General features: G+C 38.1%; 1 protein-coding gene across 26 annotated transcripts in view; it reads left to right on the top strand.

The window, feature by feature from the left end:
* klhl13 (kelch-like family member 13) overlaps positions 1–4,583 on the top strand; it is a 121,139-nt gene extending 116,556 nt beyond the window's left edge. For all 26 annotated transcript variants that reach the window (XM_088649072.1, XM_088649062.1, XM_088649051.1 and 23 more), the window contains one exon: positions 3,492–4,583. In XM_088649072.1, coding sequence (XP_088505198.1) covers positions 3,492–3,979 — 488 coding nt within the window. In that variant the 3' untranslated portion in view covers positions 3,980–4,583. The remainder of the gene's footprint in view (positions 1–3,491) is intronic.
* The last annotated feature ends 14,796 nt before the right edge of the window (positions 4,584–19,379 follow it).

Below are 19,379 nucleotides of genomic sequence, written 5' to 3'. Positions count from 1 at the left end.
GAAACATTAACTTAGATAAACTTAGTAGTGTTGATAAACTATTGTTACAGTTTAAGGTGACTAAGAAGTGTCTCTTAGATTTTAGATTTAAAGTTTGAAGCTTGGCAGAGTAAACACTTCTAGTTTCAAAGCATAGAGGATGTTTGTTGAGGTCTGGGGGTTCCCTTGAGCAGAAGCAATTGTAAAGTTTACGTAAGTATACCTAGGTAACTTGTGGGTTAATGATTGTTGAGGAGCAGTACAGACACACACAATATAAAGATCACATTAAGAGCACAGAGAGGGGAGAAGGAAGAGACCAAAAGCAGGGAAGAAGATGAGGAGAGACGAGAGTCCGGAGGAATTGGAACTTGAAACTTGTACCAGGCAAGAGCCCCTACTCCATGATCATCCAAATCACACCTGACTGGAGCTAAGTATTTGAACTTTGTTAGAGAGAGTTTGCTGTTCTGTGCATTTATAATATTAATAATTGCTTACACTTATATAGCGCTTTTCTATATAAGCGCTTTACAGGTAATGGGGACTCCCCTCCACCACCACCAATGTGCAGCATCCACCTGGATGATGCGACGGCAGCCATAGTGCACCAGAACGCTCCCCACACATCAGCTATCAGTAGGGAGGAGAGCAGAGTAATGAAGCCAATTCATAGATTGGGATTATTAAGAGACCATGGTAAGGGCCAATGGGAAATTTGGCCAGGATGCCGGGGTTACACCCCTACTCTTTACGAGAAATGCCCTGGGATTTTTAATGACCACAGAGAGTCAGGACCCCGGTTTTACATCTCATCCGAAGGACAACACCTGTTTACAGTATAGTGTCCCCATCACTATACTGGGGCATTAGGACCCACGTGGACCACAGGGTGAGCGCCCCCTGCTGGCTGCACTAACACCTCTTCCAGCAACAACCTTAGTTTTTCCCAGGAGGTCTCCCATCCAGCTACTGACCAGGCTCACACCTGCTTTGCTTCAGTGGGTTGCCAGTTGTGAGTTGCAGGGTGATATGGCTGCTGGCAAAGGGAACTTGGGTTTCCTGGGTAAAAAATACCTCAGTTAGAAACGTCTTTCCTGCTGAGGGTGCATTTTTATGGATAGGGATATAGGCTCCCATTTATTTTGTGGTATCCGGAGTGCAGAGAGAGAGATTTAACTGTAGGTTGCATTGTATTTAGCTAGAAGGCAGCTTATCTCTTATGTGGCCTCTGTAGGCATAGAGTTTAATGCTTAGCAGCAGTCTGGGGTTTTCTGGGTGACCAGAAAGTTATGCCTCTGAAACACCTTGTTTGTAAATACTGTACTAGAGTAACTTGTTTTTTGAACGTTAAATAAATATTTGTTTAACCAAATGTACCTGGATTCTTATTCCTCTCAAAACTGTGCTAGAGAACAAAGTATTCACGTGCCTCTAATTATATCAGACACTCGGGTATATACTAGAAAAATTGCTTACAATTTGGGAGTTCATCCATCCATTTTCACTTCATTTTACTGGCGAAGGTCGTGGTTGCAGCAAGCCGAGTAGATCAGCCCAGACTTCCCCCTCCCCATCAACAGATTCCAATGAATAATAATTTCACTTATCGACTAAACCGCTCGGTCAAATTCTGATTTCACCAGTTTTGTAACCCCCCATTGGTAGTACTATTTTGTGGGTTTTTTAAAGCCCCAGGCAAAGTGAAATGTGTATCAGTGGATGGAAATATATTAATAATAGATTACCAATGTAGTAGCTTTTGAGTGAACCAAGCTGAAATGCAGATCTATGCAAATAATTGGATCTTTAAATTGGCCATTTATTGAACTTTGATGTGTATTTAATACGCAGAAATTGTTTAGTGCAGTGTGTATCAAGTTTTACAGGTTCTTGTACATTATGTGTTTTTGCTCGTGCTCTTTTCTGTTTTAATGTGAGTTGTAAAATTAGTTAGACAGTTTGCCTTTCCTAGAATTTAAGGCTCCATGTACATGACAACATCAGAACTGTGAAGCAAGAGCTTGCTCTAACAGTTTTGAACGGTATTGCATGTGTTCAGTTTCTGTAAGGAACATAACAGCCATTGTTCACAATTCTGGATGTTTCACGGTTTTTATTAATTATATTCATTCACTAAGAGCTACTTTTTAAAAATTCATTCTGAATCTAGAATGGGTGCGGTTGGCTTTGTTACTGTTTGATACATAGACCTGTCAAGTGATCCTACATAGCCCCAACAAAGCAAATCTATCAGACGCCAATTCAAAAAGGAGTGTTTTATTTCTGGATAATTAATGAGCTTGTGAACAGCAGCTAGGAATTCCAGAGACATTACACATGCATGACAGGTCCTCACTGCGACTCGCAAGCACCCGGGAACACTGATCAGCTGGGCAGGGGGTTCTGAGACACTGGGGAACATATTCATATTTATTTTCAGAATTCCCCCCTGACTTGTCCTTGTTTCACATTCACCATTTCCTTTTCCTCCTTTCATCTCAGTATACCTTAGATTTATTTGCTTGCTTGTAGTCTTTTTTTCTTTCTTAGGTTTGTGGATTCGTCTAAATGTCAGGTTTTAAAATAAACACTTTGTGTATGTCTGGGTTGCACTGAAAAAGAAGGCACAGTATAATTCAGTTATTCATTGCGGATACTATATGCACCCAAGGTGGTTGTTGTAATGTGTATAACCCTTTAATCAAGAAGGGATTGAATATAGAGCTGTGTCAGCACGCAAGCTACGAAGGAACAAGTAGAGGTTAATTCCTGCTGTAACGCTGAAAGGAAAAATAGTGTTTTAGCTATTGAGTTGTCTTCAGGCATGAGGTTCTTCACATCAATATACAAATTTTGATTGTCAGTTATTTTGTATGTACTTCACTTAAAAATTGCCATTAACTAGACTTTTTGTGAGGTAGTTAAAGTGTTCTAATACTATTTTTACATGGCATGTTAGTCTGAAATCCACTAACATTAAATGTTAGAGATCTATGCAATTAAGTGTTTGCTTAAAGCTTTGAATCAAGTCCCCAAGTCTAAAGAATAATGTTATCTTCCTTAATAACGAAATTTATCAGTAAGCTTGTTAGTTGTTTCTTTTTCATATAATACAGTGGGAAGTGGAACCTGGAATTGCAGCACAATATGTGTATTTTTACAAATGCGTATAAACTCAGTCAGTTTTAAGTGATTATTTTTTGAAAAACTACTCCTCAGTGTTGTATTTGTGTTCTTGGTTGTGGTTGTGAACGCAACTGACATTATATACAGCCGATGTATTTTAAAACAATGAAATGGTTCCCCTTTTGGTTTGAGTATTCAGCCATCCAGTGTCTTGTGTGTTTTAATATTTACACGTCTGTACAATGTGTATATCACTCGAATGCATGTTATAAAAGATTGAATGTATATCCAGTAGTGACTTTCAATCTAAACAGTCTTTCCTTTTAAAAAAAAGTATTTTATATGCAAGGCACTCTTGATAATTCGTTGCATCTTCCCTACAGGAGGAATCACTCATGACACTTTCCAAAAAGAGCTCATGTGCTTCGACCCCGACACAGACAAATGGACACAGAAGGCTCCCATGACCACAGTGAGAGGACTTCACTGTATGTGTACTGTTGGCGACAGGCTCTACGTCATTGGCGGAAACCACTTCCGAGGAACCAGCGACTACGACGACGTCCTGAGCTGTGAGTATTACTCCCCGGCCCTCGACCAGTGGACTCCCATCGCGGCCATGCTGCGCGGGCAGAGTGACGTGGGCGTGGCGGTGTTCGAGAACAAAATCTACGTGGTGGGCGGCTACTCGTGGAACAACCGCTGCATGGTGGAAATTGTTCAAAAGTACGATCCAGAGAAGGACGAGTGGCAGAAAGTCTTCGACCTCCCCGAGTCTCTTGGAGGCATTCGAGCATGCACTCTCACAGTCTTTCCACCTGAGGACAATACTGGATCGCCTTCTAGGGAATCTCCACTGTCTGCACCTTGAGGTCCCCAAATGCCTGGAGAACTGTTTTGCACTTCGACTTGGATTCAATCTGTACTGCTCGGTAGCGTTTTTTGTTCCGATAATAACCTCCAGAGAAGAGTACGATATTCAGTCACTAGACTATTTTTACAAAGCTGCTAGGCTGACCTTCAGTTTTTACAAAAGCAGCAAACAAATCATAGAACCTCACTGGCAGAAGCTCTTCATATTAATATGGAAAAACAAATGTTACTGTTTTGCAATGTACTTACCTTTTAATGTTGCATTTTCAGATTTTGGCAGCAAATGAACTGTAACATACCTTAGAAGAGTGAGCAATTCAATTTTTGTACATTGTTTTCAGTTTTAATAAGCTGATTCTTTGTGGTTTGGTTTGGGGGGCGGGTCATATTCAAGTTCTGTCAGCTACAATGGGGACTTTTGGGCTAAAAGGGTCTGGGCACTTGTCTTGTAACGGAGGGGGTAAAAAAGTAATTTTGTATCTCAGGGGTTGGCCACCACCCCCCTCCCACACTCCCCAATAATTCAGAGATTTCTGCCATTGCTTTTAACCATTAATGAAATGGTGTTTTCTATATTTAATAAAGAATACAAATTTAAAGAAGCCTTTTGTTTGTTGTGTGAATGAATACATTAAAAACCTGTGGTGTCATGATACCAGCGTACAAGTGTCATCAGTATCTGAAAGAGAGATATCAGGTTTGTTTTGTATATCCAAGTAAAAACTTACATTGAGCTACCATGAATTGCATTGATCATTCTTTGACATGACTTAATATTACCCCCTGTTTGAGGCATTCATTCTTTCTCAAAATAATTTGAGTATGCAGCTGTTTTACTGAAAGAGGCATCAATGATGGTAGGAAGATTGCCACAGGCAGTATCTCTGATCCTCATTCAGCATTGCTCTTCAATTTCAAAGGAAGCTACATACAGTTAGCTACCTAAGCTTCTGAAGTCTTTTTACTGGCTACTGGTATCCTTTAACACAAGAATGCAAGTGTGTGTTCTAAGCCAGTCAATATGAGTGTCGACAGGGTAATTCTTCGTTTTCCTCTTTACCTGCTATTTAATGGGACTAGTACTTTCTTACCCAGTTTGTAAGAACACTAACTAGAGGGTTCATTGATTTAGACTTTTCTAAAAACCAACACAGAGTGAATAAAATAGAGATGAGAGAACAACCAAGGAAACTATCATCATAATTTAATTTAAAGTTTTGGTTTCATTTGAAACTGTACAGGTAGAATCCCAAATGTTTCCAATTCCAGGAAAGCATTCTAGAACAGAATAAGACTGAGGTGAAGGGGAATAGAGTGGGACAAGTATGTTGTCTCTATTGTTTCTAATTAATAGAAAATAGGTCAGATCATATTAGTTATAATGTATGTTACTTATATTCTGCTTCATGAATAAAGAGCTGAATTAGCCTGTAATGAGATCAAATTCAGGAAAATGGTGAAACGGGCTGAGAGAGAAAACAGAATGTTGCAATGGAAGCTGAAATAAATGGAAATGGAAATGCAAAAACATACAAAGTGAAGAACTTAACTGTCTCAAAAGATAAAGATGGTTAACTTTTGGTGATGACAGAGAGGGGTCTTGATTTAGTAAATGAATCTCACAGGGATTTACCAAAGAAGCAGCATACTGTACCTCAGGCTGAGGAAAGTCAAAGTTGGATTTTCTGTATACTTAGAAACTGTTAAGTGTCATCTTTGTCTATTTTAATGTGGCTACCCATGTGATAAGTTTATTAAGAATAATCAGCGATTTAGAAAAGTTAAGTCTTGCTTAACTTTTAAAGGTTATCTGAATAAACAGCAGCAAGTAATCGAAATGGTATATTAATGGTATAATACTAACTAAAAAGTTCTGAAATTGCAGGCAGCAGGCTTTAAAGATAATACATATACTTTGATTAAGAAGTGGTTTATACAGTTTTGGTCACAAACTTATAACGCGTGAGCCTGGTCAGAAAAAAAGAACATGATACGTAATACCCTAAAATTCTAATGGACAGTCTAAAATTAAACTTTATTTTTAGACTGAGACATGTGTCCAATCAGTCATCCTCAAAGGTATTAACACAATGAACCACTTGTCTTCAGAATCCACAACAGCACGTGAACCAGAAGACACCATCAAAAGCAATGTGAAAGTGCATCTAAATCTGAGAAGTGCACTTCTTTACGTAAAGGGTAGTAGGAGCATGGAACAAGTTGCCTAGCTATGATGTTAAGATGGATACCCTATCTTTCTTCATGAAACAGCCAGATAAGATGCTTAAATTAATTATGTACTGAAAAAGTCTAATCGACTAGATGGGTCATTTGTAAGTTTTAATGAACAGCTGCTATACCTCAGAGGGTGCTCCATGTCGGCTATGGTGAACAGACCCCTCTTACCTATAAAATACTTTGTGAAAGTATTTTTAATACCTATTTTTATACCTTGTACAACAAGAGCTTTACAGACAGTTTTGATGTCAGCACATTTTTTTCATACATAAAAGACAAACATCAAAGCCTTTTCAGTAATTTCCATCATCTAGAATGAAGAGTTCATTCAGGTGACTGAAGCAGTAATTGACTGAAAAGAATCAGCTTAAAGGAAGAAAAACATGAAACATTTTTAGGTGTGGAAAAAACCCTCTAGGAATCAATGGTTTCCTCAGGGCAAGCTTGTAACATACACTACAGAGGTCACAGAAAGGTTAACATGTCAATTGTTACTCATCCTTAAAACATCCACTCCTTAAAGGCCTGCAGGTTTTCATTTTCAGCAACATCATCTGAAACTGTCAATCTTTTTGGAAAACATTCCTTTTCCAGTTTGAAGTAACTCTGTCATTGCTGTATCCCTTGCTGCTTTTCCATAACACATAAAACACATTATATAACATTCATGATATTTGCAGTATCTTCAAAGGACTTTCAATCATTGTCATGTGCTTTATGATACCATAGCTGACACTTGAAATTATTATATAATTTCAATGGACAGGGTTTGAGAGATGATTTTGTAACCAGAATAAACTTAATAAAATCATAGACCACGCAGTAAGAAGTAAAGGTTTATTCCATGCAGAAAAGAGATGAAAAGAAACAATGTTTCAGCTGTGAAGCCTTCTTCAGGTGTGAGAAAGAGAGGGAAGTCAGCAACAGATGTAGCATAGGAGAACAAAAGCGGGGAGTGTAGAGGAGGCGGGAGCCGGGGGGAGGTAGAGAAAGTTGGTGGTGCAAAGTTGAGAGAGGTGAAGTCAAAACCTGCAAAGGAATAGAGAGGATTAGAAGGAAACGAGTCTGTTGTTGAAAGAAGGGGGAAGGTGTGATCCAAGTTTCAGGATAATTTTGGTTTCAGATGTCTTTCTATAATGGGAGTTAAGAAACCCTTCTTTGAGAATGCAGATGGATGGAGAGATGGAGAGATCATGGCTGTTAGAGGTGAAATGAGAAACTACGGGCTAAGAGAAATCTTTGATCCTCACCTCACAGCCCTAATGTTCCCTGAAGTGGTTTCCCAGTCTCCTTCCTGTTTCCCCAAAGTAAATAGCTGTGCATGTTTTGCAAGAGATGCAGTAAATACGGTTGCTGGAGGTACAAGATGTCATTTGAATGATCCAGAATTGTGCTGAGGGGCCTTGAATGAGTGTGGTGTTAGATGTGTAATTGCAGGTGATGCAGTGAGCTCTGTTGCAGGGGAAAGTACCTGGTGTGGATGATTGCTGAGGGGGGTCAAGGGAGCTGTGAACAAGAAGGTTACGCAGATTAGGTGGTCAGCGATATGAGATGATGGGGTGGTCAGAAAAAAGGGTACCAATGGATGTAAGATGGAAAAGTTGTAGTTAATGGTCCTGGGGATAGAAAGTGTGTTAGGATGGTAGGGAAGCACCAAAGGAATGTGGTTGTGAGGCTGGGAGTTCCTGATTGAGTTAATGATCCGAGGGCTGTTTTTGGGTGAGGGCCCTGTCAATAACAGGTATCCTCTGTTGATGAAAAAAGAGTGCATTTTGCTGGAAATCCATGTCATCACTGCAAAGTCATTGTAGCTTGAGGGAATGTGAAAAGGGGAGAGTTTTTAGTATGTGGGTGAAATGAGCTGTACAGGAGATAGATGTGTAAATCTGTGGGTTTGTAATAGACTGAAGTAGAGAGTTGTGGATAGCTAATGGATAGGTTTATGTCTAGAAACGGAAGAGTAGTGGAAGACACGTTAACTGTATATTTGAGGGACAGGCAGAAGTAGATGAAGTAATGCAGGAAGTGCTCTAACTGGTCATTAGAGCATGTGGCAGCACTGATGCAGTCATCGATGTATCACTAGTCAGGGACAAAGCCAGTGTAGGAAGTGAAGAAGCATTCTTCTACCCAACCAACAAATATAGTGGCATTGCTGGGTCCAATCCTGGTGCCCATGGCAATTCCACTCACCTGCTGATAAAAAAGGTTATTGAATGAGAAAGCACTCAGTGTGAGGACCAATTCCCCAAGGCGTACAAAAGTGTGGGTGGGCGGATCAAGCACTGTGCGTTTGTCCAACGTGTGCTTGAGGGCTGTAAGACCGTCATTGTGGGGAATGATGGTGTACAAAGATGTGATGTCCATGGTAAAAATGTAGCATTCTGGGCCCTGAAACTGGAAATCGTTAAATTTGGAGGGCATGGTTAGTGTTCTTGATACATGAAGAAAGCCCTTACAGTTACATGCTGAGACGATTGTTCACAGTTGGGGAGGGGAGGAGGTAAAATTGGGATACCTTGGGATGCTCATAGAAAACACGTCTGCTTGAACCAATGGAAATAAATCAAACACTGTCAGTACCAGGTGATAAATTATAAAAATGTAAATTTCAAATGCGCCTTAAGCCCTGCCTCCGAGACCATACTTCTGTGACATAGCGCAAGTGTGGACTTCAAGTGCGCGAGTAATCAAGGGCACATCATCATAAAAAGGGTAATGGGACACTCTCACGTGACGTCACTTGCTGGTAACAAGACTCAGAGTCGCAATGCTGTCTGTTGTTGATGCTTCTTTTCCAGTGCAGTCAGTCAGTCAATAATTAAATTAACTTAAATAATAATTAATAATTAATTAAGTGCAGGTCAGTCAATAATAATAAAAAATCATTCTCCAATGATTGAATGTCATGTCGTCTATCCCTGCACAAAAGTAGTGACACATCGTGTTCATTCATGCTGAGCAGGCTTAGGCTAAACTAAGGAAACCTTTGCAATATTGCTCTCAGTTTATTAAAAAAGCCTTGTACTACTAAATACATTTAATCGTGTCTGTCCCATTACAAAAACGACACTACGATGAACATAACGTGCATAATGTGTTCATTCAATGTAAACTAAGGTAAGCTGGGCAATACCCTAAAGCTTTGTACTATTAAATGCGTGTAAATATTCTGTGTAAAAAACACACCTCAGGTAAACGAATATTCAACAGTTGAAATGGGTTAACAAATTAAAAAGTATACATCAAAACTTTGTACATAGAATACATACAGTATGAAACAAACAGCCTCATGAAATTTAATTTTCAGATAACATATTATGAGTTTTAAAACTGTAAAAAAGTTTAATTTTACAAACATTTCAAAATTATGTTCTCCATGGCAACTTCTCTCTGCTTTGAGAGGCTAGAATATGAAACGTCACCATTTTGCAAGGTATTGGGGGTAATTCCCTTCAGGGGAGTCTGCTCTGATGCGGACTTTAGAGAAGAGCACATTGGGGGCTCTTGTGAGCATTCTTGTGAAACACAAATTTAGAAATGCGACACCTAAGCCATAGCAGACGTCAGCGAAAACACACATATGAAGGGCGTTAGACTGCAAGGGTGCCTACTGGGACACAGCCTTAGTCTTAAATGATCTCTATATTACTTTATTTGAAAAATCGCCTTTTAATTAGTCACAATGGAATTCTTCCATATCTTTAGATACTGGTGAATTAACAGTGGCCTACAAAATGACCTGTACTGGGGCTCTCTGGGCCCAGGGCCGGTGATCCCTGTATCAGCCTAGCCAAAACTGGACTGACGGAACTTATTCTGACAAAATCTGCACTGGTTAATAGAAATGGCTGTGCAGATCTAGTACTCTCAAGTCGATCCTCAACTTTCAAGAATGATCATTTTTAATAGACTCAGCTGTGAGTGATAATGATGTCAGTGGTGATATGACAGTTAGGAGGCTTTGAATATAAAATGTAAAATTGTTTAAGCCTCTTTAAAGCAACATTATATTTGTTGTATTTTTTTATCAAAGCCAATCCCCAATTCAAATTAGTGTAATAGTAAATTAGCTCTGCATGCAGGTCACCCTTAATGACTTAAAATATTAAGCTTGAGTCATGTCACTGGTGGACCGTGTTAGGATTCCTTCAACCAGAAGCAATCTCAATTATCTTAGAAATTTGGTGAAACGGCAACTACTGCAGCTTCTCAGGTCCCTGTAAGCTCGCTGTAAAGATTATGAAAGACACTCTATACCAGGAACTGGCTGTTCAAATCCATAAGAGCCGAAGGTTATTCTAGTTCTGCGTTCGCCTCTGGTCTTAATTAACTAAACTAATTATTTGGGTAAGAAGTCAAATTGTCTGTTCTTTTAGATTTTAGTCTTGGTAATTAAAAGGTATGTGTGAAACCCTCAGGAATTCAAACCTTATGGACTGGCTTCGCTCATTTCTGCTCTTCACTAGGGATGCCTCTTAGATAGAGGAGTTACTTATATGCCAGTATCAATGTGTTTTAAGCCTGCACTTTTCTTTTAGGTGAGCTCCTTGTTACTTTCTAATTAAACCATCCCTTTAATTGAATCAGCTTCCTAATTATGTAGTGTTCTAAACATCCATCAATTTTCTATCCAATATAGGGTCATTGGGGAGCCAGAGCCTATCCTGGCAAGCAAAAGGGACAAGGGAGGATACACTCTGGATGGGATGACAGTCCATTGCAGGGCACATACAGACACAAACACACACACTCATACCAGGGACAATTTTCCCAGAAGTCAATTAACCTACAAAGTGCGTCTATGGACAGATAGAATAAAGCATGTTGTGAGGCAGTCATCCTAACCACTGTGCCACTGTGCCAGCCTGTGACAAAAATACTAATAAACTATCATGGATAGCAAACATTTAAAGGTTTCATTAGTGCTCCTGTCGGTAATAAGGGGTCACTATGTTCTTTCCACAGGGTAGGATGTAAAGCTTTAAGCAATAAAATGTCTAATCTGTACTTATAATAAAGAATTACTTGTATTAATCAAATTTTGTTCCATTTCGAATTGCCAGTTGTTATGAAACGCATTGGTATCACTATGCCCCTGATAACCAACACAAGGCTGATGAGAACTCTTCATATCATTCTCTGAAAACACATGCTTTTTGGTAGCATTCATCAATTTACACTGTCCTCAGCAGAGTCAGCATCTCTCACTGACAACATCACAATCTCTGATGTGCTTCATGCTGAGACTCTTCTCCGGGTCCCCTTAGTTTTGTTTCTTGAACGTTGTCCTTCTCAGGGAGCTGGATCAACCAGACGTCCCACAAATTGACTGAAAGGCTACAAGAAAACTGCCTTCAATTGGAGAAGCGTTCTGCCTTGATAGCCAACAATGTTAGAGTAAATTGAGATAACCACAATTGTTTTCCAAAAGCTCAAAGACAAGAATAGTGGTATCATCAAAACAAATTGTGTGGCACATGTATTGCATAACTACAACATGCTGGAGATTCGTTTAAACTGGACATTGAGGTAATTGTCAAAAGTGTTCATGCTTTCTCATCTTAAGCCAAATGGGTTCACAAACTGAAAACTGGTTTTGATTTTATGGATGAATTTTACTTGGTTTATGTCCCAACCGATAAGAATCCCAAGGATTGCTGGCTAGCTGTCAAGAGCTAGTTTTTGGCACAAGGAAAAGAGCAATGCTGGATGTTTTGAAGGTGACAGGAATGGTGAAGGAGTGTAATGTGAGCACACAATTTATCTTGCATTCCTTCAAAATGCACTGAGGCTCTTCTATGATGTGCTCAGTTTTGAAGAAAATGAGGGAGCTACCCTGAGATCCGAATGAGTTCATGCCCACCCTCAAATTCAAACTCCAGCAGAGAAAAACGGACCCTTTCTTTGGTTTCGAGACAAGTGCATTACTCAAATAATTTCCCACACCACAGGCAGTCGCAGTTAAAGATGGCTTTTTAGTGTTCTGTCAGGTTGCTGGAGCTTATTTGGTCAGGGGTTTTGGCTTTTCTGATGAGAAATACATAAAGTAATTGACATGGTGCACTCAAGAAAAAGTTCAGCTTCACTGAACTGTACAAAACAACTAAAGCTCTCCAGTTGCTAGCCAGATTGGACATACATGCACTTTACAGTGAGTTTAGTGTCATTTTCCCTCCAATCTCAAAGAAAGCTCCACAAACAATAAATGTTTTTGCAACTAATTGGACAATTTTACTGAAAAGGGCTAAGCAGGTGGAAAAGTGTCACAGTAGTTAGCATGACTTTTTTTTCAGTGGTGGGATCTGGATTTAATTCCAGACATGGGGTACCATCTTTGTGAAGTTTGTATGTTCTACACAGTGCAAATACATGCTGGTAGGTTAATTGGCGTCTGGGAAAATTGGCTGTGGTGTTAATGTGTGCGTTTGTTTGTGTCTGTGTGTGCCCCATGATGGACTGGTAGCCGGATCAGGGTGTATCCTGCTTTGCGCCCATTGTTTGCTGGAATAGGCTCCAAGAGGTTAGAAATTGGATGGATAGAACAAGAACGCCAAACATGAATTCCCTGGGCTCTTCTGATCTAAGCATCCCAGTGACCAATATTTTCATTGATAGACTGCTATTTAGTGACGGACCAATGGAACTGGTGCAGCATGGATCTTGTTAAAAGTGAAATCCAGGTAAAGGATTTATGCAGCAAAAGACACAGCTGTTTAAGAATTCTACAGTCCCATAGTCAGGGAAAAAGAACTGCTGGAAGCTGCACAATCCAGCAAAAAGTACCAGTCACATCATTAAAATCTGGAACGATTAAGTTCTCTTAATTATTGCTAAGTTATTTTAGAGTAATGGTAGTTGGAAACAATGCATAGTTATAATTTATTTTTGTGGCAATTGTATCTATGACATTTTCTCATTCAAATGATTTTGCACAATGGTGTTTATTTTCTGGTCAAATAATATTGTATTTACAGTTATGTTATGTTTATATGAGTGGCATTTTCAACTGGCTCTGGGTCATTAAGCTAGTGCATTGAGAAATGCTCTGATTGTAGTTGCCAAAAGAGTGAGCAGAACACAATTATGTGCAACGTGTCCTCAGTTTAATACTGTACATTGTTGCTTACCTACAACTGTTTGAAGCAGAATAGGCTACTATTATCCAATGTACAATGTTCATAATATGAATTCATTGTTTCATAGCCCAGAGATCTTTAATTCCAGACACAAGTAGAATGATAGAAAAATCTCCACATCTGTGATAGTATAGAATAGAAATCAGGGATTTCATGTAATTCCAAAACATTTCTGTAAATATATGAAATCCTAGCTTATTATTGAGGGATTTCATTAAATCCGGTTTTAAATGTGGTGAATTTCAAAACCCAGTACTTGCTACAGAATTCATGTTAATTCTTTAGCTTGTTCAACTTTTAAGAGTCATAATCGACTACAACAGGTTTAATCTAGCAGAACTCTGATTAAAACAGACAAATGACCAAGAACTTGTGTGGAACTGGGCTGAGGAACATTGGGTCTGTGTATTTGTTTTCGGAAAGATACCATAACTTTATTTACTTACACTTTTTAATTGTATTTACTTCAAACTCTTTATCCATGCAATATTGTAACCACATTTACTGCAAAGCAGTTTGATGTGATAGTCACATTGACAAAAACTGTGAAATAATTCATTGAAATAAAATCTTCAGGCTGTGTAGACACTCTTCCATGCATCCAACCAGACTTACATTCTGTTTTTTGAGAATTATTTTATTACATATTGTTTTATTTTATATATTGATTTGTGTGTTGTTTGAATTGTATGCTTTTAATGCTGTTTGATATTATATGGGGAGCCTTTTAACGGTTGCTATAAACAAAGTATATTTAACAAGTTGTTTAAGAAATACTGTATACTGTTGTTCATACAGTATGTGTATAATAAAAAGAGAAACATTTGATATTTTATGTATTTTTGGTATTATGACAATCTCATTGGATTTAAAATACATTTTGGTGTATTTGTTGATGACTCCAGATCTCTGATTATTTTTTAAAAATAATTCTCATCAGACGTAGACATAATGTGCTGTTACTGTCTTCTCCTTTATTTCTTAAAATACTCCTTAAGGATGAAATCATACAGTCCTGATTGTTGTGAAAAATGGTCTTAAAAGGAATCTAGGTCATAAGGCTTAGATGACAAGTGCTTTAATGAAGGCTGTTTCTTTAACAGTCCTTTGTTGCTGGGATTTTCTATTTTTGTGTATGGGATTTTTGAGTAGACCCAAAATATCTGCAGAATTATGCCTTTTGTGCCATCAAAATAGGCTCACCTCTGTTTGAAAGTGCTATGTCAATGTTGTTGTCGACATGTGAAGTTTGATACTTGTTAACGAACATGTAAATGATGTACAGTATACGCATGAAGAAAGAAGAAAAACCCAAAGATTTGGCTGTGGAGCCCCCTTCAGGTGTGGGAAGGTTTGACAGGCGAAATGGTGCAAAATTGATTTGTTCTTTGTTTTGCTGTTGAGAAAAAATCTCTCCAAGGAGAATTTTGAGAGGAAATGAAAGTCAAACATTTCTTCAAGAGGTGTCCTGCAGTGTGGAACAAGCCTGGAGATACACCAGATCTCCCACAATACTATTAAAACAAACAGTGTGCAGTCTCAGGTACTACTGTAGTGTATACAGTACAATTAACATATCAAGAGAACCAAGAACAAACAGATTTCATAAATATTTTCTCCTTACTTAATTCTTGTTTGTTGTTTAGGTGACTTATTTAAAACAAATTCATCTTTATACAGCATGCATTGTTCTTGTCTGTCTCAGTCATTCGACTGGTCCGTGCTTTGCTCATCTACTTTTGAAATGCACTGTAAGCAAAAAAAATGGTCTCCCATATGATGGACACATAAAATAACAAACTGTGAGGAGGAAAAGTGATGGATTATTACAGTCACCAACAATGTAGCACATTATTTTGAAGCTAGTCGGTGTGTGTTTCTAATAAATTATAATGGCTATGCTCCTGTTGAAGTGAATTTGACATTTTGCCGTGTGGATTCAAAAATAAAGACGTGACAGCAAGCAGGTATTGTTTGCCAAATGTTTGCAAATATGTGAACTCTTGAAATACGCTAGGTCTTCCTGCAATATGGATGGTGACAATGTGTGCCCTCATGTGCATACATTTGAATGGAAACCGCTTGATTCACATTAAAGAAGAGGACACTGCCAGTATGCACTGCACTTTCTAATTTTTGAAAAGGCAGAAATGGTGACAAGTAGATACAGATGGGAGAGAGGGAAATGTTTTTTTTAGACCTTGTATATCCACAAATTCAGTATAAATTGATGGGGAATGCTAGCTGGATGCAACAATATTTAAAAATGTAGAAAGCACAAGGTAGCATTATGTGGAGTATTAGCAACGGCACTTGAAAAATATGCCATATCTGATATAGGCACATGTCCCTATGTATAGTTTTTGTTTTCTTTTCAATTCATGTATTGCAAGGGGCTAGTTTCATTTAATTTTAAAATTCAAGTTTGAGAGTCCTTGTGCATTAGGTTTGCCAATGAGCTTCACATTTAATAACACCAATCGGTTCCATACCAGGTACACCCATTGTGGACCATGAAGAGATCAATATGGTCATATGGTGGAACCTTTTGACACTAGATGAGGTAACCCAAGTTATTGGATCTGTGCAGAACAACGTCTCCCTATGACATTTTACAAAAAGAATTACTATACAGCTCTGTTCCATATGGATCTAAATGTTGTTTCTTTCAGTTTCTGCTTACTGTCAAGTATGTACCAAGTACAGTGTAAATCACTGCTACTGCAGGAAAACAAAAAGCCCCTCCTTTGGCTATCTTATTGTTCAGAGCTGAAGAAAACTCATACACAGTAAACTTTTTAGGCACAATTAGGCATTATCAGAAAACCCAAACAGAACATCTCATGGCAAAAGATATATGAGCAGCAAATATGACATGTTGTAGTAGCTAATCAATCACATTTACCAACTGAACCTAGTGATAAATCAAGTCTATTGTCCTGTATAAGGGATAAGGGAAATACTGTACATAAGGGAAATGAGTGAAAAAAGTACAACAACCTCAAATCTCTAGGACATACTGTATGCACAGCAGTCCAATGTCCTTAATGCTAATGTCAGCATGTCCTTATCACCTAAAATTACCCTTGTCCTTGGTATTCAGATGAGAATTTGTAGCATTTTAAATCATCTCCTTGGTTCAACCAGGATTTACACTGGAATAGTCATTTTTTAAAGATTTGATATCATTTACATCCCCTCTACTTCAAATATCTTGGAGAGATTAGTTTCACTTGATGCAGATCTCATGGATCAGGTAATTGTATGCTTTTCCTCTTAGCCAGATACAGTACAGTGAATTTGTTGTGCTTACTTACAACAGAGGGCTGTGCTCTTTCTTCTCCTTATCATTGTAATTGCACTCATTTCTATTTCAATGAAAGGCAACCAAAATACATGAAGCGTGAATTATGAAGGGGAGAAAGGGGAGATTTCTCTGTGCAATGTCTATTGATGAATTGTTTTTTTTTTTGTGTCCGAGTCAAACTCCTCCTTCGTGTTCTCTGAACCTGAAAGTTTGGCAATTTTTCTTGAAACATGCTTAATTGACACCAAGTGGACTGTTTCCAATCAATCCACCCACTCTGTAGTATCCTTTTGCTATTTAACCTTTGCTATTAAAATCTCAGCCAACACATTTAGTTATAGTGCAGTCTTTGCAATTAAGATCCTATGCTAATTGAATCAAATTTCACTATAGGTTTAACATTCAGCTTTACCACTCTGTTGTTTTCAAATATTAAAGTTCAAGCTATTCATTTATAATTTCATAGATAGAATCATTTCTTATTTTCTACAATACATGACTGAGTTTCATGGAGTGTCTGATATGGGGGATAGTTCTAATAAATCCCAACAAAGCATCTAAAGTAATATGCTCTAACCTTGGACCTTAGCCTAATCTTAATGTAATCTTAATCAGTACTGTCATCATTTGGAGATGTTTTATGAACATTCTGTGTAATCTTAAATTATGATTACTGTAATTAATAAAATAATAAAACTACATTAATAAAATAATGTAAATTATAATGAAATTAATAGAAGCATAATGTTTAATATAAACCTTTAGTCTTATGTTCATTTATACAAATATCCAAGGTGTGATCAACCTTTCTCTTATTTTAACCTGATTAATGACTTTGACTCGGTAACTGCTGTATGCCACTGGGACTTTAGTCCTTGTATGGAAAAGGTTTTGCAGCGGCTGACCACTTGGACCCTTTTGGCACTTTAGTTCACAGCACTCAATGAAGCAATAATGCTGGTTTCCTTTCTTGCAACCCAATGGAACAATGTAGCGCAGGACCATATTTCTAGATTTCTCTAGACATGATGAATTAATGTGGTATGAAAGTGCAGAAAAGCTTAGGGTGAAATGCTTGGAATTTCACACTTATTGTGTGTGCTTATGGGTTTACTAATTTTATTTTGACACATACTATGCTTTCCGTTCAAAAGATCACTTACTGTGATGTATTAGTAATGATGTGCCTACATTACACGTTGAAGACTGTCACTGCTTGCAGCTCAGAAAGACCATTGATGATAGGACTGTGTGCACCTTCCATATTATACTCAATAAATTTTGCTTTTTCTGCAACAGAAAGCAGGCAAGGGTTGTTAAAGATCACATCTTTTATCAACCCAACACACAATATCGTGGTCTGCTAGCTGATCTCCTTCTGACCAGCTAACAATGTTTCCATAGATCATATTCCACAGCATCAGATGTAATTATAGGGCTGAAAACCAAACTTCGCTGAAGAACAAAAACAAGTCGTTTTAGCTGTGGAAGTGGCTGCAACCTGCCGAGGTCAGTTAAATTTTCTACAACTGATTTTCATTTATTTAGTTTCCCCTTATTCACCGGCATCACGACCACTGGATTTAAACAGCCCCTACTTGAGCAATCACTGAAAAATCATACCAGGGTTGTGGGTTACAAAAGTGTCACTCAAGAAGTAAAGACTTTTGCTATGTATGCAGGGTGAGACCTACTGTATAGTTCAGATGTTATCAATCTGAGACATGCCTACTTTGGCATTCCCTAAACAGTACCAGATAACTGTCAGTGTGCCGCTTACATTATTTAATTCTTCAACTTATAAAGCAGTTGAGTCTCCTGAGATCTGCTGAGTACTAGTGAGGTTGGTGAGTGATGTGTTGCTTCTCTAAATGTAACTCTCAAATCATAAAGAGCCCTCTTAAGTACAGTAGGTGTGTGGCACAAGCTCTCCTCATGTGGCACTGGGACAATAAAAAAGTAAGCAATGTTGAAAAGTGTTGGCCATTCACAACAACTAGGTGGGTGTGAAATACCACATTATAAAAAATCACAAGAAACAAGAATAGAACCTCATACAATCCCAAGAGCGTTTTTCTCTCCTTGACCTGCATTTTTCACAACAAATGTGCCTCCTAGCAAAGTAGCCCCTGGAAATTCACTGCAAGCTAGACTAATCTGTTCTTTTTCTTACTTAATTGTTGTTTCTCCATAGCTGAAAAAATCGTTTTTTATGAACATACAACTGCTATATTTTAAGCAGAAATAATGATAAAATGTTTGATGTAAAATACGTTTATCTAAATGTATTTTTTCATATTCTATGCTGTTTTAGCATAATAAATGTATTTCCTACACATGCAAAGGAATTATAAATACGCAAAGTGTCTATTTTCAGTACTGCAATAAAAACATGTATTATTTATTATTATTTAGCAGTAATGACAGCTGCATTATCTCAGTCAGTGGGGGCCTGTGCAGAACTATTGGAATAGTATTTAAAGGAACAATATAAACTAGAGCTGTGCCAAAATAAGGACAGAAGAAATGGTACGATGGTAGAGGTTATTAAAGAGTAAATATTAAAATACAGATTTTTGGGGGTGAAGTTGCAGTTTTGTTAGCATAGCTCTGCCTGCACCTAATGCTGTAAATGCTATAGTGTGCTGAAACAGTAACAATAGCTCTACTGTATTTACTATAGCAGGATACACAATAGTAACAGGTTTACAATT

The sequence above is a fragment of the Lepisosteus platostomus genome, chromosome 10 (genome assembly GCF_059453375.1).
Source record: "Lepisosteus platostomus isolate fLepPlt1 chromosome 10, fLepPlt1.hap1, whole genome shotgun sequence".
NCBI classification, from domain to species: domain Eukaryota; kingdom Metazoa; phylum Chordata; class Actinopteri; order Semionotiformes; family Lepisosteidae; genus Lepisosteus; species Lepisosteus platostomus.
Note: the sequence above shows the minus strand (reverse complement) of the source record. Positions and strands in the feature narration are given on the sequence as shown.